The 23,330-nt window shown below is 34.6% G+C and overlaps 1 protein-coding gene across 2 annotated transcripts in view; it reads left to right on the forward strand.

The window, feature by feature from the left end:
* NPFR (Neuropeptide F receptor) overlaps positions 1 to 23,330 on the forward strand; it is a 55,606-nt gene that overhangs the window by 17,261 nt on the left and 15,015 nt on the right. For both annotated transcript variants that reach the window (XR_008405855.2, XM_053763486.2), the window contains exon 2: positions 21,174 to 21,377. Coding sequence is in view for 1 of the 2 variants with exons in the window: in XM_053763486.2 (XP_053619461.1) it covers positions 21,174 to 21,377 (204 nt within the window). In the remaining variant the exon portion in view is untranslated. The remainder of the gene's footprint in view (positions 1 to 21,173; positions 21,378 to 23,330) is intronic.

Genomic DNA, 23,330 nt, shown 5'->3' on the forward strand with positions numbered 1-23,330 from the left:
GTTCAGTGCAAATAATCGGTAATAATGTAAAAATATGTAAGCTAACACTAAGCAATATTGATTCATTCGCGTCGGCATCTCAGTTCGGCGTTAGTGTGTAGCCGACATTTAGATTACATAAATCTATATTTAGATTTTAACATAATCGATACTGGCAGAAACTGTAAAAACACTTCTCTAATCGAGTAAACAATCAAAGATCGCTTTTATCAAAAATAGAACATGATTGTGTAAATATACAAATGGTTTTTCACTTCTGCAGGTCGTAAAGTTTGTCATCAACTACAACCAAATATAATGGCAGACTTGCATGACTGTAAATATTTATGCCATCAAAAATACGCTGTAAAAAACACCAAGTCTCGCAGCTCAGTTTTTCTACCGTAAAAAGTTGTGAGATCCATGTAATACCAAGTCGGTTAATTTATTTAGTCCCTACTTAAGGGACCTTCTGTCTTAAGTTATTACGTAAGTTATTATCATATCAATATTTAAAATCTTTTACGTTCTAACTAAATTGATCGACCGATAATATATTGCAATAGGTCAAGGTTATTCTCTCTCTCTCTTATTTTCGCGTATTTTCGGCTGCATTCGGAGCTGTGACGCTCCAAAGCCAGAAGTAAAAAAAAAAATTGCCATTTTATTTGGAAGTGTGATTTTACAACCGCCTTACGTCAACACTCTTTAGGAATGCCATCGCTGTCTATCACGCCTCTTACGCTTTGTGTCCTTTTCACGCCTCTTACGACATCCACGGGAGGATATTGAGTTTATTTATTTATTTATTCAGGAAAACACAACAAATAACAAATTATAGATACACAATAATATATTGCTAGAAGAACAAGTTTGCTACCCTATACATGTTTACACCGCATGATATACATACAACGACAGGCTACAAAATATACCCACCTATTAGAATGAAGGATAATACAACCGATAAATAAAGTAAACAAATTACAAATATAACTTTTTTTCTGTGATGTAACTATAAATTTCCAATTTTTGGATTTTATCGTATATCAGCACGGTATGTCCCAACTTTTTGCCAATTGACATGATTCTTGGTCTACGGGATACACCTATAAGTATTGATTCCCTTCTGAAATCGTAAAATATGCGATGTAAACGATCGTATCTTTTGATCGCGTTAACGTATAAATTTGTTTTTTTCCCAGTTGAAAGAGACCTGGGTAGTATTAATATAAATTTCAACTTGATACGCTTTTTACGCGTTCGCGTATAATACTTTACGCGTTCTTGAGAAAAAGGGTCTTGACAGATGGACAGACAGACGGACAACGAAATGATCCTATATGGGTTCCATTTTTACCTTTTGAGGTACGGAACACTAAGAAACAAACCTAATAAATAATTTATATACCTATGTAACTTTTAATAAAATATAGATGAATGCAACTTCGGTTGCTAATCAGTTTGTGCAATTTAGGTTGAGTGTTGAGGAGTGGTCCTATTCTAGGGCGGAACCACAGCCCGCATATATTACTCCATTTGTTCAAATTAATTCGAGGATTAAAGTATTTATACTCTTGACGAAGGTAAAGTGAAACGTTTAGAACATATGATTTAAGGCAAAGTCCTCCCTGAAGTGTCGCCCTAAATATACTTAATTAATTATGAATCACATTGTGTGTCAATAATTAAAACCTATTTCTAAGAAATCTTGACGTCCTAAATATACTTTATTAATTATGAATCATTTTATATTAATAATTAAAACCTCTTGAATAAATCTTTTAATTAGAAAGGTACAGTCAATAGCAATTCAAATTACCCTGCATGAACATGAGCGTAGTAGCGGCGAGATTGCAATGAATTTGGGTAGGTTGATGTGCTGTTGACTGTACTTAAAGATACGTTTGAAATCAAGACATTTTCAAATAATCACTATCACTACATAGGTAGAATAAAACAAATCGCTTCCCGCTGTATATCCCTATGTATGCTTAGATCTTTAAAACTACGTAATGGATTTTGATGCGGGTTTTTTCAATAGATAGTGTAATTCCTGAGGAAGGTTTAGGTGTAGCGAAGCCGGGACGGGCCGCTTCTTCTTCATAGTCGTATTCCTCATGGCTGAGGGTCGTGGTTATTACATGGAATGAAACACACACAACTACTTTCTTAGCAATATTAAAGGAGTGGTTTGCCATTGCCTTCTCCATTTCACACACAAGTTAATAATATATCAACCAATGTGCAGGTTTCCTCACGATGTTTTCCTTCATCACAAGCAAGTGGTGGTTCATGAAAACTACTATACACAAGTCAGATTGGTATACAAACTCATGTGGCACGAGTGGGATTCGAACCTGGGACCTTTCGATCCACAGGCGGGCGTCTTAACCTTTACACCACCACTGCTATTATTATAATGTAAAAATCTGCTTGAAACATAGCAGATATTTACGAATATGCTGTTTACAAACATAATCACTATCAAATCAATTCATTATAGTTTGTTATGACTTTAACACACAAAAGTGCTGATAATATTCTAATATTTCAAACCATTTCTGTTCAATATTAAAATTCTATCTATTTGAAAATTACTGTCGACACTTTCAGACGTGTTTAAAATATTCGCCGAGCTCCACAGATTTGTTGTTATTTTTATGGTTCTGAACTTCTGAGATCATCACTTCATATCCGTATGTCTGTCAAAACAATTTTTTTTACAGGAACTATTTCAATTCTATCACAACTAATAATAATATGATAATGCGAAAGTAAGTTTGTTGGTTGTTACCTCTTCACGCTTTCGACCAATCTTCTTAAAATTTTGCATAAATTTAGTTCGATCTCATCCCGGAAAAATAACTTCTCCCATTTGAAATAAATGCGAACAGAGCTGCGGGTGAAATCTAGTAACATTTCTCGGCTCTTCCGAAGTCTCCAGCTCTCGTAAGCTCTAGTATTTTTCGAAAAAAATTCCGCTCTGGTGGCTAAGTGCGGGAGCATAAGCATAACAAATGAGGCACAGACAACCACACTGCAATGTCATTGGTTTGCTGCGTCACAATTCGAATCGATTCGATGGTGAGAAGTGAAAATTCAACCCGCACTTCGCCCGCTGTTTTCTTCCTATCAAAATTCATTTCAACAATTTTTTCGTTTGTTTTTTTAATGTTTAACACAGTTTCTGAATTTGCGAAATATCGCAATCGAAAGAGTTCTATTCGACGCATGAATATATCGATCTTAAAATCTTCGAAAATAATGTAAGAAAATTAATGAAATAAATTTCGATTGCGTGAGAATCGGGCCCCAGGCCTCACAGCGATAAGATAAAATATAGGCCTTATGTCTGCGTGAATAAGGAGCTGTCAACTGGCGAATCGTAGCGCAGAATAGAAGATTTGGCGCTCTCTCGCTTCGAAAGCCAAGATTCAATTTGGAGTCACTGAGCTAGTGGAATTTGTATTAGTATACATTTATATATTCTAATAAATTACTATTCTATGCCTTTATATAAGTCTTTATAGTATCTACTCTCTTCGACATATTTCAAATGGGTCGTTAGGCGATTGGGACCGGGATCGTAACACAACTTTTTGTAATTGGTCGATCGGGACTGTTTTATTTTTAAAATATATAATTTAAAATAAATTATATAATTTTATTTTAAAATTATAAAATTTATTTTAAATAAAACAGTGAAGATACTGTGTTTTTTTGTTAATTTATTATTAGTAACATTTAATAAGTTTTGTACATTTTCAGGAAAAAAAACACATAGAGCAATGTAATTTACTTTATGTCATCTCACTGTGCCTGTTTCCCAAAAATTAAAAATATGATTAATTGTGTGTCAATGAACTCCTATAATATTTTTTTAACTTCCACGTGATCTTTATCTTTATGACTGTGCCAAATACTAATGGTTACTGAATATATGCCATCAGCTCCTTATTTCTAATCCTATTAGAGCTAATCCTCAGAAGCGGTGGCGGTGTAATGGTTAAGACGCCCACCTGGGGATCGGCGGAAGGTCCCAGGTTCGAATCCTACTCGTGTGCCATGTGCCTGACTCATGTATAGTAGTGTTCATCGATCACCACTTGCTTCTGGTGAAGTAAAATATCGTAAAGGGAAACCTGCATACTGGTTTATTATTAACTTGTGTGTGAAATGGAGAAGGCAATTGCAAACTACTCCATTACTAGTGCCAAGAAAGTTGTTATGTGTGTTTAATTCCACATAAAGACTACGACCCTCAGCCATGAGGAATACGACCACTTCAACGACTGCGGTCTCAATCAGTCCACGATACAATACACGGACCACTGGCACTACGGACCGAATATCTACGGTACTAATCGTCTAAAGACCCTAGCTTTGGTCATGTAATATGCGGGTCGGGTAATCAATAGAATCCGAAGGCAAGTTATAAGCCTTGATTATTACTGAAGTCCGCGACTTCGCCAGCGTGCATATCCCGTAGGAATGGTTTCTTTTAATGTTTTTTTTTTCGGTATTCGGTTGATTATTAACTTGTGTGTGAAATAGAGAAGGCAATGGCGAACCACAACATTAATAGTGCCAAGAAAGTTGTTGTACTTATGTTTCATTCCACATAATTACCACGACCATCAGCTATGAGGAAATACGACTATGAAGGACAGGGATTAACTGCACCTACAAAATCAAAATCAAAATCAAAATCAAATCATTTATTCAGAAATTAGGCCTTCACAGGCACATAATTCCTGTGCAGCAATTTTGTTGCACGGATGTATGAAAATCTATGTGTACACGTGCGTTAAATATCTACACAATTTGCTGTGCACGTGGAAAAACAAATCTGCACAATTTTGCTGGATTCGCATTCGGTGTGCACAAGTCCTTAAGTATCATTACTATTCGTTATTTCATTTCATACTCTGTTAATTGTTAAAAGGGTGTCAATTTCATTGTAATTTGTGTAAAACCGGGCTCACACTGAAGCGAAGCGGAGCGGAGAGAGACGGAGAAGAGCGATGAAATAATATTTATTTATTAAGCATTATTGCCTCAATTAAAAACGTGCTTATAAACTAATGGCGAACTTAATGCTAAAAGCATTCACTCTCAGGTCAAACAGAAAAATATGTGCAGCGAAAAAAGTGGTTAAAAAAGTAACACAAATGTCGTCATCTTCCTTGGTCGTTTCGTATCACTAGGGTTAACAGTGGCGGATTTACCAGTAGACTGAGTAGTTTGGCAGATTTTAGGGGGTGGAAAATTTAAAATGATATTAGGTTTCACCACATAACATGTCGAATTGAGGAATCATTTGATTTGTCTACTGACGGCAGTTGAGTTCATCCTTCATTGGGGGTCAACGCTGTATAGTAACGTGGTGAAAAGAGATATATTTTTAAATTTATCTCTCTTCACCGCTAAGTGTAGGGAAGTGGAGTATTATTTATAGTGGAGGGTATGGAGTGGATCATGTTATTTATAAATCTGCTTTATATTTTCATTTGTATAAGTATTAGTGTCTGTGGCAATTTAAATATACGTTTTTCAATGGAATAAAGTTGTAACGCAGCTACGCTTTGTTTGGAATCTCTTTCAATGTATTTCGCCTGCGCTGGCACATTTGGATCTACTGTCATAAATTTTAAAATTCTAAATCCGCTCGAACACTTTGACGCGTAAACATTACGATCAAGCTAGCGAGGCAAGAGGGTGGCCGTGATAAATTTATAAACATTAAATAAAATAATAAGAACAAACCCAATAAGGGTTTTACCTTAAGTTTTATAATAAACTTACTTTACTACCTACTGCCTAGTGCCTATTTACTAACCAACCCACGATAAAACCCCGACAAAGTGATAACACCGCCTTCTATTTGCTCGCTCACAACAGTGATACTTCTCTGCTCAATCTCACTCGAAACACAAAACCATACGAACATCCAATCTTGTTGCAATAAATTGTCTTTGTTAGTTATCAGCTTCGATCCGTTCTGTATTGTTTCCTTCAAAAGTGGATCGAAAAATTCTAGCATTGTGATTGGACAATTGATACATCGCTACGCTCGTCTCCGCTCCGCTCCGCATCAATGTAAACACAGCCTACAACGACGCCTGCAGTTACGCCGTTCGGCTGTTCCCGTGACATTATACTCACTTGGGAAGTGGGTCAAACGCCCTCGACTTGAGATCAATCGGAAGCGGTCAAGTCGCAATTTTTTACACAGAATGAGTTGCTAAGTTGTTTTTAGAAATATATAGGTGTATATATATTACTAACAGAGATCCGAGGATCTGTGACAATTATATATTATACTTTAGCTGTTTAAGTCCCACTGCTGGGCAAAAACCTTCCCTAACTTCCTCCACGCGTTCGAATCCTTGTATCCGTCAGTTGGAATCCACGAGGTCAATCTGTATGTCCATCTGTATGCTCAGCCTGATGACCTTTTTATATAATTGCAACAGAAACTTATGCTTTTATGTCTATTTTTTGTTTGATCATTCTATGTTTTTTTTTTTGCACCTATCTGGAATGTGTTAAGTATGTGTTGTTATTTTTTACAAATAAATGTTCTATATTTCTATATATGTCTGTCAACTACGGAAGTGTTATATTAACCTTCGTTCTTGATCTTGGTATAACACAGAAACACAGATACGATTTCTGATTTTCTCAAAGCAGTCAACATCCAAATTATAAGCAGTAAGCATTTAACATTCAAAATTGGATTTGTTCGAGTGTACTATGTTATGACTGATAACATCATAAGTACCTTCTTTGAAGCATTTACTATATCACTAATTACATATGTTAAATGCGTAGAAATCGGAATGAAAAAAACGGGTAGAAATGCACATACTATCTATAACATATGTGCATTTCTACCAGAAAGGCAGAAGGGGCAAACCCAAGAAATGCTGGGTATATATTGTCAAGGATGACATGCGTGCTAATGGTCTGACAACTAGGACTGAGATGAGAGGGCTGAAAAATGATAATTGTAACATGACTAAAATTCAAATCCGGTGCATTGTTTAGCAACGAACACAATATTGCAATATAATAAAATAAAATGTTCAGGTAATAAACCCATAATTATCACCATTCAAACAAGTTGTAGTTTTAAACACATGTTTTAAAATAAACTAGTAAAAATTAATAAATAAGTAATTAAAGTACGCATTTACATAAAATACATTAATATTATCAGATTATTAGCAGATATAAGTATAATTTATTATGCTTCCACAATATCCTAGGCATTGAGATCCAGTGCCTGTAAGTATTTGTCCAAGTCTGCAATATATTTGTTTTATTGTCCATGGGCTGCGGTATTGGCTCACCATCAGGCAACCCTTTTGTTTGCCCATTATATTATTAAAAAATCTGTCTCCTCTCTCTCTCTCTTTATCTTTGCGTGTCCCCGGTTACATTTGAAGCTGTTACGTCCCAAAGACCAATATTCACGTAAAACAATAACATGTTATTGATATCAAAGATGTGGCTCTGATTTTACAACCGGCTGTCTGCCTAACGTTAACAGTCTTTGGAAATGCTATTGTTGTCTATCGGCTATTAAGGTTATGTGTGTAATTGCCTCGAGGATTTAGGATTTAGCTATGGCGGGAACCCACACCCGCTATACTCGGTCAACTCTGTTCACTTCTATTGTATTAATATTCCGATGTCTGTGTCTGAAACTTAACACTCTTGTGGTTAACGTATGTATTAAAATCGAGTAATTAAACGTCTGTTACTAATAGAATATTAGAAGAAGAAGAAGTTTTGAAGATCTTTCTTAATGAGAGGAATCTTCGTTAGCATAATACATTAATTTCAAATATTAAGACTTATTTTCTCATCAAGAGAGTTAATGAATCTCGACTGAATCAGAGATTTATTATCTTGAAGTCGCAATTTTACAGCTTTTATTACAAAATAAATGTTGCCCGGGGCTTCGCTCCCGTGGGAATTTTGAGATAAATAAATATAGCCTATAGGAATCTTGGATAATGTACCTTTCTAATTGTTATAAATTTTTTTAAATCGGTTCCATAATTTCGGGGATTACTCGCCTCAAACATACAAACTCACAAAGTCACAAACTCACAGACGCTTACTCTTTAATAAGTATAGATAAGTTTTTGAAGTCCACTTCAAACTTGTTTAGCGGCGTTGTGTACTTTTTGTGTTCGGTAAAAAAATCATTAAACTCGCGTGATCGATAATTCGTAAGACGTCAAAAATTTTAATTAACGTTATGCATTTTTGATGTGGAGTTTGAAAACTTCACATCAAAAATGCATAAGACTAACTCCACATCAAAAGGAGTGGACTTCTTCTAAACCGTTGAGAAGTTCCCATGTCTGGTGCCGTCTCTAGGTGCACCATCAGATCATGATTATCATAATAATGCATTATCCATATTTTTATGTATGTATATGTTGTATATTACATACATATATGTTTATTTTTTTCCTTTACACAAGCGTGACATAAACTCTAGTGCCACTAAATGGCGGTGCGTAACAATATTGGTGTGTCCCTATAGGCTACTCGAATAATATCTGATAAAAGTAGTAAGACAGGTAGTCTTTGAAAAGGGTATGTAAGTGGATAAGTATATTCGTCTACCCACATTTTTCGATGACTAAAGAAGTCTGAGAAAAAGGGCTTCAAAGTGTGTGCTGATCTTGAAACTTTTAGATGAATCGCGGACAAAAAAACGGATTCCTTTTGTTACAGTTCTAAAGTGACTAATTGTCCAAGTTTCTTGGATTTACGATCCATTTTTTCCTTTTAAAATACGTCGTTGTAATTAAATATTTGTACAGGCTGGCTTTTGAGCTCCGGCTAAATAAATATGCTTTTTAAAATAGAGTCGGACATACGTTACTTTTTCTTTTTAATATTTTTATCTATGTACATAGGTACGTAAAAATATGTAAAAATATTAATAGTATTGCACATCACATTTTTTTAAAGATTTAATTAGACTTAATATACACAAAATAAAATAACACTAAGGTTTGGTTGCACCTGTCAACTTTGACTGCAATCTAACAAAATGATGTACTTTGCGTTGTTGTGTGCAGGTTAAAGTTGTCATGTTTTGTATTAATTTGTCATTACAAATGACTAATATAAAAATGCGAATCTTTATCGCTTTGTAATATCAGTATGGAAGTATGGATTTAGAGTATGAAAATAATTTTATTTAAATTGAACGAAAACATAACAGAAGTGATATTTTAATTATCAATTTAAAGTGACATCAAGCTGATATCATATTTCAAGTATGAAATGGTTAATTGGTCCACAGCTCTTGTGAATTGATTTATTGCAATAGACAATCACGCTTGTTAGTTTGAGATTGTAGTTATTAATAAATTAATTAATATATTAGGACAAATTACACAGATTGAGCTAGCCCCAAAGTAAGTTCGAGACTTGTGTTATGGGATACTAACTCAACGATACTATATTTTGTAACAAATACATATATAGATAAACATCCAAGACCCGGGCCAATTAGAAAAATATCATTTTCCATCATGACCCGACCGGGGATCGAACCCGGGATCTCTCGGTTCAGGGGCAAGCACTTTACCACTGCGCCACCGAGGTCGTCAAATACGTAATGTACATACTATTGGCACTATAACATCATTTCAGCCTCTTTGTGTCTCTGTGTAGTTTGTGCGTATGCTCAGGAGTGCCTGAGCATACGCTACCCTCCTGTGCCTCTCTATTTCATGTACAACTTGCGACGTTCATTATATCGTCCTCCCATTTTATCGTAGGTCGTCCGACCCCTCTCTCGTCGCCCCTAGGCCACCGTTCGGTCAGCAAATTACACCACCTGCCATCACGCCGACGTGCCAGGTGTCCTGCCCAGTTCCACTTCGGGTTCATGACCGCGTCACCAACGTCCCGCACGCTGTCGGATCACGATGTTTTGAACGCGATCTTGCAGACTGATGCCGAGCATGGCCCCCTCTCTCTGTGCGAGTCTCAATTTGTACACAGTCTCCTTCTTGAGCGTCCGTGTCTCGGCACCATGAGTCATGGTCGGCACATCGGTTAAATAAGCGGATTTTCAGGCAATATGGAGTATCAGATAACTATGATATGTCACCCATTTTGTTAAAAGCCGTCCACGCGAGTTGGATTATTCTGTCCTCATCGTCAATCTCCTTATTTTTTTCCTTTTTCTTATATATAGCTTCGATTTATTTAGCTACTAATTGCACCTCGAGGCTCTGCTCCCGTAGGGATACGTTTGACAAACATATCCCGTTAATAACTTAAAAATGTGATAAATATTGAATTTTTTTATCGAAACACTTTACTCCTCATGGCTGAGGGTAGCGGCCATTTTGTGGAATATAACACACACGACGACTTCCACGGAAATATTATTGGTTTGCTGTCGACTTCTCCATTTTATACACTGATCAATAAAACATCAATTAGAATGAAATCAATATTGGAAGATACTTTTTATAAAATCGAAACGAAAAAACGCTCAAATTAATGAAATTTTATTCAAAATATAAACTAAACGCTAAATAATAAAATCACTGTATAACAAGGATACTTGGATACATGTAACACAATGATTGTAATACAAGAGGCATGCAGCTGTTCTCCACATAAACAAAATTGTTAATTTAAGATAAGTTTAATTTTAAGGAAATGTATTTAAATGATAATATGGACTGCTGGTCTGAAATAAACACATTTTATTTTATTTATTTATTGGTCATTCATTGCGTCATCGTAATTTAATAATAGTGAAAATACGCTACGATTTGTTTTTAGCATTTAGTCCATTTATTTTCAAGGAACTCGTTTATATAAAAAAGCTGATTCCAATTTTTTTACGGTTGTTATATAAGTTACATAAAGAGATTTTAAAAACAACATAGACGGTTTATATCCCGGAATTTTCTGAAAAAAAATACAAGAGAATATATATTAATACATGTTCTATCCGCACCTCTTTGATATCACAGCTCTTCGCAAGACTTACCTCATAATAAAGTATTTCGCACGAGACACACACAAAGTGAATTAACGTCGATTGTTATTCACGACACGGATAAAAGTATATTGTGTTGTTTACGAACAAAACGTTTTCCCCAGGGAAGAAACCTTAAAATGTATTGTCGGTTTTACGCAATCTTCCCGATTGCGAATGATTGCGATGAGCTGTGATGTTCATTTGTTTCGATTTTTCCGATTTATCAAAAGCGATAAAGTATAATATATATATTTTGCTTCTGTTGTAAAGATTATTTGTAATGAAGAGCAGCTCTGGTCACTGGAAGATCACAGGTTTGGATTATAATCCGAAAAATTCATGCGGGCGGAGCCGCAGGCAAAAGCTAGTTGTTTATAATATAACTGAAACATGTTTGACAATTTTTATCAACCACCAACTGCTACCGGTAAAGAAAAACATCGTGAAAAACCCAATACTTTAAGCATATAGCAGGTAATCAACCCTATCACATCGAACGTCGGACTCACGTCGGACAACGTCGGACCGCGACTTCATCAGTGTAAAATTGCCAATTAAGTCGTCTTTGGTCGTCTTTCAATGTGATTTTTAAACAAACTTTCACCCCCCAAATAAGTCATTTTATACATATCAAGAAGTGTCCATGTAATTTTTGTTGAAGACGATGCAAATTTGCGAAAATTAAACTGAGACTATAAAATCTCGCGTTTAAAACGCGTTACGAATTATAATGAAAAGTGGAAAAGAAATTGTATGTGTAAATATGTAAATGTAAAGGACCTACCTAACTCTTTTTTCTCTTTATGTATTATCCCAATTACAACATTATACACGTAAGTCAATTTGTTTGTGTTTAACAAATGAAGGCCATAATTGTATGGAACGGTCTCGAGATTGATAGGTACATTAAAACGGAACGTACATTAAACTCCACTGACAACTTGACAATCTATAAAATAGCTACTAACTGCACTGTTGTAGCGTCAGCATATTGTTGGATAATTTACATTTTTTAAATTTATTTATTATGGATTACGGTGACATGCAACTGGGTCCCGTTGACCAAAAAAAAAATTTCAACAATTGTAATGCCAGGGACGTCACGAGAGCGTAACCAAGTTTCAGACTTTCTTAAAAGGTTTCAATGTAGGTATTTTTTTAGATCGTCGATTTATTGTTATTGAACACCTAATATCATAATGCAGAGTAATAAGCATATTATATTAGTGTAGCTACTAGTTCTGATTCTCCTTCAAAATAATTGCGCCGTAATGAAGTAACATAAATAAAAGTGAGCTGTCAGAATGTACGAAGCTAAAAGCTGACAAATTGAAGATGAATTCCTACCTATATCTAACTAAATAGCTAGTCTACTCTTTTTCACGTATGAGATTCACGATATCGCCCCGATTTATTACTTTCTCAGCGTGCGATTTCCGCCCTAGAATAGAAACCACCACATATTCTTCCAATGATGTCCTATGAAGCGACAAAGAGGTACTCGTATGATTAAAAATAATTATAAAATAATCTGGAAAATACTAGTTATTTTGCTGACGATACATAATTCGACAAAGTCGGCGCTACGACTTGGTGAATGGCGGCCATTATTCGAGTAACTACATGTAACAGCGCCATCTATCCTGCGATCGTGGTACTAGCATTAGATTATTTAAAATGGTACCACATTTTACAAATCGATTGGAATGATAAAATATTCTTTGTATTCACTATGACACTGCACTATCCAACTACTCATATCGAGTGTGTTATTGCTAACACTGGTGTCAGATTTTATTCAAGTCGCCCAAAGGCATCTGACATGACTTTACGACTACTTACTGCCATCTAGTGGCAGGGAGTCGCATACACACTAGTGAACTAAACTGTCCACCAGTGTGTAGGTTTCCTCACGATGTTTTCCTTCACCGAAAAAGCAAGTGTTGGTCCATAAAAACTACTATATATGAGTCAGATTGGTATACAAACTCATATGGCACGAGTAGGATACGAACCTGAGACCTTTCGATCCACAGGCGGACGTCTTAACCATTACACCACCTAACTACTAATATAATATAATATAATTATATTACTTGTATGAAACATTGAGTTTTCATGCGATGGCCAAGTCGATCTATTTATTTAAAACGTGAAAGATTTTTAATATTGCTGTGATAATAACTTACGTAATAACTTAGAAAGTTCCTTAAGTAGGGACTAAATAAATTAACCGACTTGATATTACATGGTTGTCACAACTTTTGTAGGTAGAAAAACTGAACTGAGAGACTTGGTTTTGTCTCTTTTCTATTTTTAAGCTTCTTTTGTGTATTGCTGGGCAAAAAGGAGGCTTCCATAACTCTCTATCCAATGCAGTTTTACGTTTAATGTTATACTAAAAGTCTATTATTTCATACGAGTACAAATAAACATTTTTACAGTATATAACTATGTTATACTTTGTTGAAATTAAATCAAATATTAGTTCAAACCTACACGTAAAACATTTATTAACCACTAAAGTAATTTCTTAAAATATCTATTCACATTATGTTGCACTAAAATCATCAAAATATCATGGTCTCACAGTATATATATCTGTAAAAATAAACTATTAATACCCGTACATACAGTCGACGTGAAGTTAAGCATGTCAAATTACCCTGCCTGAATCTTTATGCCACTATAATTGGGGCGAGTTTGCAATAAATTTGGGTAGCTTCATAAGCTGTTGACTGTACTAATATTAATAAAATATACAGAGTTACTGGTATCTAACGCATAACCTTCCAAAGGCGCTTAAAGTAACATAGAGACTAACATCTTTTGTTCTACAACTTTTATCCAAACGTATTAAATACAAAATTTTTCCTTTTTTTTAGTTTCATTTAATGTCGTTTCTATAAAACGTTAACTCTATGTTCGATTCCGCTACATAACGCTACTGTACTGTCTCGTGTTGCTTGGCTATTACCTATGTAATGAGTTAAGATGTGTAGAATCGCAAGTAAGATTGTATTTTTTATTTATTAAAAAAAAATACTAATCACGAAAAGTCGTAGATAAAAGTTGCTTGTTTTGATGTACCCAAGTAGTCTTTAAGAAGTTTTCCGTTTAATAAAATTCTTCATATATAAGAGTAACAATAACTTAATTATATAATGATTACGCTATTGTACCAAGTTAACCTCTCACTGGCAAGAATTAGTTAAGGATAGCCCCTCTTATCTTCCTTTAGCCCTTCTATTGGCCTCTTAAATTCAAAATGTTTATTTTCACCAGAAAGATAAGAATTCTTTTGTTCGTAATTAATATATAGTTTAATCATCGGATCATTCTCCTGGTATATTAAGTACAACCTTGGAAACCCCTATCTCTTCCATTAGTGGGTTTAGTGTAGCGGAATGCGGTCTATTGAGACCTTCTATTGATTAATTTTCACTTCCATCTAAGGCTTTGTATTATTCAAACCATTTATCGAAGTAGAAACGCAGTATATATAATTAGATTTAAATAGATTTATACATGTCACACACATGCGGAATCGAGCGGGAATTGAACCCGCGCCCCTGTCTATCCGGGACAGTGCTCTTGACCACAATTATTTTCAAAAATATATAACTAGTTGTTTTGAATTACTAAAAGCTGATTCAGATATGTGAGATTTTAATAAAAACTATGCTAATAAGATATTCATTTTTGTAGAAATTTCGGAGAGAAAAAGTAGCTTAATGCAATTCTAGATTTGTATTTTACACGCGTTCTAGAATTTATCTAAATTAATTACTTTAAGTATTCTGAGTCATCAACAGTTGTTCTATTTTCTCACGATGTTTTCTTACATTGATGGTCTTTATTAACTAATAAATTATAGCTAGACGTACCCATAATCGTGACATTTAAGTACATACATATATATATATTCGTAGTCGTAAAAAAACACATTTTTTTTAAAGATCGGCTGTGATTTTACGGGCCTGCCGGTTGTCTTTCATTTGAATTATTTTTGTAAATTTTATTATTGGCTATCAACTGCAAAGGTCCCTTAGACGCCTTGTACGTCCTCCATGAGAGAATATGCAATGCCCCTATTCTACGGCGGGACCACACACCGCATCAGTGGACTAAATATAGCACACAAAAATGGTAACACTTCTTTAATTAGGTAACCAATACTCTAAAATTATCCTGTGCCAATTTTCATATGAAACAGAGTAATATTTCCCTCGAATATGTGAATATAAATAATGTCACGTGGATAAAAGTTACAGCTCATCGTAAAACTAAAACTTTACTGCTGCGTATTAACTTGTAGTTTGACGTCACATTTTATGACCAAAGCCTACTTTTTCCGGGAGCCATAACTCACTTTATCTACGTATATTGTGTTCGTATCAGGCCAGCCTTCTATCTGCCCACCAATTGATTTTCCAATTTAGCTACGGTTTTCATTTACCACATTAAATAACATTGGGATTTCGTTGTAAGTCAGGTCCTATTTATTCTTCTAATTCATCCATAATGAAGATCAGATTTAGGCTTTACCGTAATATAAGGGTATAAAAGGGTATGTAAATATGATAAGATTTAATAAATAATATCTCAAATACCTATCTCTCCTCTTACCTTATGTAGTAAATGCTGATTTTGTTATTAACCTCTTATTTATTAAACCTACTATTTATATACGATATTATTATATAACAATAGAACTTTGTATTACATTAATAAAAATAACAAATATGTACTTAAAAGCAAACCAATGCATGAAAATCAATCAGGGAGATTTTCTTTATTGAAGAATTATTCACTCTTCGGTCTCTTCAAGTATGACGAAGATAATCCGTAGTGAACATGGAACAACAGGCGGCAGTCTTTTGCACACATAGACTACATGTGTGCAAAAGTTTGTCTACAGTACATATAATGTTAACAGAAATTGATGCTTTTGTTTTATCCCCTATTAAAGTTTTGAAATCTAGGTTGTTGAGCATCAAAATCTTTAGGCTGACACGAGTACGAATATTTTGGCTATCACGTAATAAAAACTAGCTATGCGATGTTGCAAATTTATTTAATCTATATATATATATATATAAAATAAAACTGGTAGTGGGCTATGTCTGTACATAGGAGATATTAAAAAACAATAAATATGGCGGTCTTTATGGGAATAATTAGAAGCCAAAACAATTTTTTAGAACGTTTGTCTGCTGTTTTTCTTTCTGTCTGTACCTTTGTTCGCGCATCACGCTAAAACTACTGGATGGAATTTGATGAGATTTTCAAAGTTGTATAGCAGATAGTTTAACTTCAAATCTGATATAGGTTTCATCGCGATACGTTGCATAGAACTCGAGATAGTGACAAAAATATGTTATGAGCGGAAACATGTGATAAACGCCGGTGAACCGCTGCGGGACCAATTTCACTAGTTCCACTGGCAAATGAAAGAAGTGAGAATTATTTTTTCCAGTAGTTCAATTGCCGCTTCAAAATCAATGGAGCTAGTGGGAATGATCTAAACTGTGGACTTTGCCCGCTAATTAGTAATAAAAACAGTACATTTTAAGGTCTATCATAACCATAAACAGAACGAGCCATAAAATACACGAGCTGCCTCTCTTTGGAATTATATAGATGCGAAACATGGACACTCACCAAAAAGGATACCGACAGATTAGCCGCTTTTGAGATGTGATACGACACGACACCTTATTTAAAACTATTTTTGAAGGAAAGGTGAAAGGAAGTAGAGCAATGTATGTATGTATGTATGTATGTATGTATGTATGTATGTATGTATGTATGTATGTATGTATTTATGTATGTATGTATGTATGTATGTATGTATGTATGTATGTATGTATGTATGTATGTATGTATGTATGTATGTATGTATGTAAACTATGCAAACTGAAAGAGAAGACAGGCGTTGTGTCGTATCTAGACCTTGAAAGCAAAGCCAAGGATAGAGAGGCGTGGCGTATACTCCACCGACATGAGCATAGCTCTTAAATAAGAAGAAGAAGAAGAAGAAATAATCCGTGCACTCGTTTTTGACAGACAGACAGAAAGGACTTTGTTTTACAATATGTAAATGATATGAGACGAGTGTGTGGACATTATTGTCTTATTGCATTGTTATTAGTGTTATGGAGGTCTTTCTGGTACGAAAAGTAGGACAGTGGGACTACGAGCTCTGTCTATCCCGTGAGGAATGAAAACTGGATAGCGTTGTACCAACATAGCATTTAGACAAAAATGTATTTCATCCTTCTGAATAATGTTTGTCACTCAGTAAGTCTTCAGTTTATATTCAGGCTTAATCTCCAGGTTTCCTATGCGGCCGAGCGAAAAATGATTCGAAAGACTAACAATGAGGCCGGTCTTCAAGCAATTTTCATCAACCGCACTAAGGAAATTCCGTGAATAGCGCTCATTTTACTGTGGAGGTGCGATTTTTAATATTTTTTGCAAGGCCATACTGACTAGAGTCAGTAGCACTTTTAATATAGATCTTTATATTTTGTATGCCACATATTTTTTGGCAAATACTAAAAAGTAATGTTGATAAAAAGGAATAAGAATGACTTTAGTTTTATTATTTTTCAGCGCTGCATTCAGGGCTGTGGTGCCGCGAATCCCGCCCGGGGTCCGTGTAAAAAATTAACTTTATTTTTTTTAATATTCTGGTGTGATTTCAGTTCCAGCCCCCCTGGCTGACGTTAATCCTCCTTGGGAAAGATATTCTATAAGTTGAAGCTATGCTAGGCTATATAACTCTAGGTCAAGACATCACTTCTGACGTTACATTTCTAGTTTTTAGTCTTCATAAATATTTTAGTTACTACTATATTTTGACCACAGTTTCGTGTATTGTTATTATTATCGATATCTCAGGTTCCAAGCGACGTATCGCGATGAAACCTATAACAGATTTTAAGTTAGAGCTTCCGTTATAGAACTGTAAAAACTGCATCATATTCCACACAGTTTTATGCGTGATGCGTGAATAATACAGACAAATATTTTTTTAAAACATTGTTTTGGCTTCTGTAGGTCCTATAAAGACCGCCTATAATTATTTATCTTCTATGTGTAGACATAGCCCATTTACAGTTATTATTTAAATTATTTTTATGTTATCGTTTAAAAGAAAAAACGTTTGAAAATCTAAACGTTTTTTCTTCTTCATTTTCATTTATACCTCCAAAAGAAAAATAAAGCAGATTCCACATAGGATCGGATTATTTCCTGTCTGTCTGTCCTTTTGTTCAATTTTAAAATCGGCACGAGATATAAGCTACTCAAATATGAATACCTCCGGTTTCTAGATAATGAAAAAACGCGGTGAAATATATTCCAACGAATACCTAATCCTATTTCACGCGAGAACAACTCAGTCTTAACATTTTCCTTTCAAACTAAAACGTCAGAAGGTATCTACGCGAAACATCTGTAAATAATGAAACTGGAATTGTTATAGGGATAGCCTTTGATCACGTTCTGAGGAATCTCAATAAAACCGAGGCCAAAGATATAATGAAAACTTGGGCAGTTGGACCGAGAAAACTAAATAAGATTTTCTACAAAACCTGCCTAGGTTTCGTAAACAAGCACAGGTTTTGTTGAAAATTTAAATCAGTTTTCTAGGTCCAACTGTAATTATTCTTTAGTTTCATTATAGTATCTTTGGCAAGCCTTTGCTAAAATGTAATTTCGTTAAGTATATCACAAACAAGCATAGGCTTTGTTGAAAATTTAAATCAGTTTTCTAGATCCTAAAAAGGTCCCAAAGGCTTGCTAAAGATAATTAAACTAAAAAATAATGACAGTTGGACCTAGAAAACTGATATACTTTTTCTGTCATTTCTCGTATGTTTAATTCATGTATGTGATGTCCACAGGCCGTGGTCCTCTTAAAAATTTAATAAAATGAAGATAAGGCTATGATTTTGTGACCAGATTTTGTGCGTATGTATGACTTAACCCTCTTTGGACGCTTATACCATCAGCTTCTTCAGCTGTCAAAACTTTATATCTCATGGTTGTCTCATACGAGATCGGTGAACGATTTACAAGTAAGTTAGAAGATAAATATTAAACAGCTTGGACGCACACAACCCATTTGCTTATAGTCAAGAAATAATGATCAAAAAATAAACAAAAAGAAAATTAAACATCACTTCAGATATACATTAATATTGTCTTGAACTTTCCTTGTTTGTGGGACACGTTTAATGTAATTAAGTATTGTGGCTCTTCTTGCGTTCGTCTGTGAAGGTTTTGCGTCAAAGCGTTTTCATCAAATAGACGTTATTTTACCTAAACACAAATTGTTTAGAGACAGCTGAATAAATCGGTTTATTTTTGACACTAATTCTTTGATCACTTCGCCTACATTTTCTTTGATAAACATAAAAGGAATATTTTGTTTCGGTAATGTTTTTTAACAAGCATCTGTTATAAACATCGCATGATACATCTTTTAGAGTACAAAATAATATATTAAACAGTTTAATTGTTACGCCGAAGATCAAGACCATTCGGAGGTTTTTAAAAACTGTTGGAATTGTTGAGAATAATAAAAACATTATATATTAATAATACATTATGTATTAATAAACATCATATATTAAATTAGCCCCAAAATAAGTTCGATACTGTGTGTTATGGGATACTAACTCAACGATACTATATTTAATGACTTTTTTTAGATTTTTGTGGGATCTATATATATAGATCCCACAACAATCTAAAAATAAGTTATTTTCCATCTTAACCTGTCTTGTCTTTGTTAAAATTTTTATGAAATTTTTTAATTGAAATGAAAGCGCGTCTGGTATCCACTAATATATCCTATGTACAATATATAACCCATTTACAGTTTTAATGAATAGATTTGGTGCCATGAAAATATTTGCTCTTCTAGGAACACTTCGGAACACTGCATCACATTAAAATTCAACAAGTGTGGTCTGACTTTATTGCACCGTGCTACGAGTCTAATTCAATATCGGCAGAGAATTTATTGATCGATATTTTTAACGAAATTGCCACTTTATGCAGCTATAAATCTTTAGGCATCTGCGCAGACTGTTCCAAGTAATCAAATGAAAATATACAAGCTGATAATAAACCTGAGCGTTTTTTTTTTTTTACTCATCATTCTATCAAGCCTTTTCGCGAGCATTATAGCGAACACGCGACGCGACAGGGGGAGTTCTTTTGATAATATATATAGATAACGAACCGAGGGTAAGGATTTTTGCCAATATTATTAGTAAAAGACTATAAAAGAAGTAGCGTTTATATAATACAATTCCTGGTGGGTATGCAAACAAATATTTACGCATAGGAACTTTTATATTTTCGTTAAATTCTAATCAAACTTTTTTAATCTATATGCAGGAAAGCTCTGCATTGAGGCAATAGAACCGATTGAATTATATGTTCGTTGAAATAATAAAACAGTTGTTTTTACGTTACGGAATTGTTATAAATAGATTTTTAAAATATATTCTTTTCAATCAGTTTATCTCTCGAATAAATTAAAAAGAAAGTCATGTTGTTCTTAAAGTATACGCTATATTTCTAAATGAATAGCATAACATTCTGACAAGAGATAGGTAGGTACATTGAATAAATTATATGCACCTTTATTTTTGAAGTGACCTAAAGAATTCTCTTTGCACGTCTTGAACAGTTAATCACAAGCAATTATGGAAAGCAATAAGTCTAAACCTTGTTTTATATTCCGTACATGCTTAGACCTGTTCCTTTATCGGCTAGCTGGCATATCTATTGCAGAAGCCAGATTGCCATTCTATTATATATATAACGTTACTTCGGGTTAGCTCCCATAGGAAATTCCCGGGTTTTATGAAAATATTTCTTAGCACGGCATGAATATTCTGCCTTTGTCCTGTTTCAATCTGTTCGTCTTCGTCGTTCATTAACGTCTTCAACTATTGCGTATATCAATCATTATTTATGTACTTAAAAGGACAAGACAACAATTATTTATTTATTTTAATATAATATATATTAAAATAAATAAATAATTGTTAAAATATAATACTACGCTGAAACTATAATCGACTATTCCGTCGATAATTTCACTAATTCTTCATTTTCGTTGTTCCAGATGCTGGACCCATCCCTCAACTTCACGCTAAACGCATCAGCCCAATGGATCATAGGCATTGCCCAAGACATACGAGACCCCGACCTTTACCAAAGGTTCTCGCAGAACAGAAAAGTGGATTACACGACGCAAGCCATACTCCTTACATTTTATGTGCTTCTGATAGTCATTGGATTGTGTGGCAATGTTTTGGTCGTTATTTCTGTAAGTATAAATAACGTTATTTTATATTTCAAACACATTATTGATCGACAAGGATATTTAGTCCGGTAATGTAGTTGCTGCTATCTATAAAGATAGCGGCACGGCCCGGCTTCGCTCGGCAAAACAATAACAAATTATATACCTAAACCGCCTTTTTTATCAATCTATCTATTAAAAAACCCGCATCGAAATCCGTGGCGTAGTTTTCAAGATGTAAACATACATAAGGACAGATAGACAACGAGAAGCTACTCGTTTAATATAACGTAGTGATGTAGTGAAGATGAAAATGAGGTTTCAAAAATTTGTATTCCAGTGTTGTGTTCATTACAGTCGTAATTCTCATGACTGAGGGTCGGTCGTGACCAACATATGTGACTCACGAGTTCCATGGCAATATTAATCGAGTGGGTTGCCTTAACATCTTATCTATACTATTATTATAAAGAGAGAGTGTGTATGTTTGTATCAGAGTGAGTGTGTATGTTTGTGACGGGTAATATCCGAAACTACCGAACCGATTTCAAAAATTCTTTCACCATTATAAAGGTACATTATCCAAGATTGCTATAGGCTATATTTTATTTCAAAATTCCTACGGAAGCGAAGCCAGTACATGCTTACAGCTAAACTGTTAGTCGACTGCCACTAGATGGCGGTCTACAAGTCATGTTTGTCAAGGTGGTCATTTCATTCATCTTTGCCTGTCGATAGCAAATATATTAAGTACTGCAGGAATGGAGAGGTCGCTAGGCTTACCCCTCCGCTAAAACAAAAGCGAAATAAATGCACGCGTTATCAAGCTTGCACGGGTAAGTACTCCTGTACTTACTCAGATTCCTAGTAGATTCAAGTTGACCGCGCGCACTATACGCGCTTACATTTTTCTTTTTGTTGATGATCTATGTAAATATATCGAATTTAAAACGTGGAAATACTGTTCAGAATATGATAACGTTATTTTTATGATAGCAGCCGTTTTTGCAGCGACATTATCTGTTTATTTGTCTTGGCTGAAATTCGCAGTTTCTGAAATAATATTTCTTTACATTTACTGCTTTGGTTAGCGATATAAACAGAGTTCTCTTTTGGGACTATTTATAAAACACATATTTTAAGAAACATTATTTTTTCTGTAGACTTCATTATTTAAATAATAATTCGTTATTAAAAGCCTATTTATAATAATAATTCATTATTAGCTCTTGCCTGCAGCTCCGTTCGCGCTAGCCTATGTTTGATCTCTGCCGTCATTAAATATATCTATTCCACATTACATCAAAATCAGCCCAGCGGCGTTTATGTTTTGAAAGCGTGACAGATAGACTTTCACTATTATAATATTAATACAGTACTACTAATCCTACTTGTGGTATACTTGCGAGATTACGCGCCACGTCCTCGCACGTAATTGTACATCACAGCCACATGACTGATGCTCCAACGTCTGTGCGTTTCGCCATCTTGTAAACAACTGAGCGCTTGCTCGCAGCGCTATGACTTATATCACAGTAGTGGAGGGGAAGTGAATATAGGCATACACTACACTACTAATATCCCTTTATGGGATAAGTCCACATTTGTACGCGTCTTTTTTTTACTGCTTTCACTATATGAGTTTTCTTCATGCAATAAAGAGTTTACAAACAAACTAACTAGCGACCCGACCCAGCTCCACACCAGGTCTATAAACTAAATTGTGTTTATTATTTTCTTTGGAAATAAATTGGTTACATAACAGTAACAACAGCATCGAAATCCGTTGCGTGGTTTAAAAGAGTGGTAGAGATAAACATACGCGGAAAGCGACTTTATGTATTTACGTATATAACTCGTGAATATGTAGTATTTATATTAATATTTTTTCGTGCACGTGTCAGTTACAAAGTCGCTAATTCGGTTTGAAAAGTTTCTGAACTACACACATCCCTAAACCAATATTCAAACTGTTAT

Source organism: Plodia interpunctella, chromosome 24 (genome assembly GCF_027563975.2).
Source record: "Plodia interpunctella isolate USDA-ARS_2022_Savannah chromosome 24, ilPloInte3.2, whole genome shotgun sequence".
Lineage (NCBI taxonomy): Eukaryota > Metazoa > Arthropoda > Insecta > Lepidoptera > Pyralidae > Plodia > Plodia interpunctella.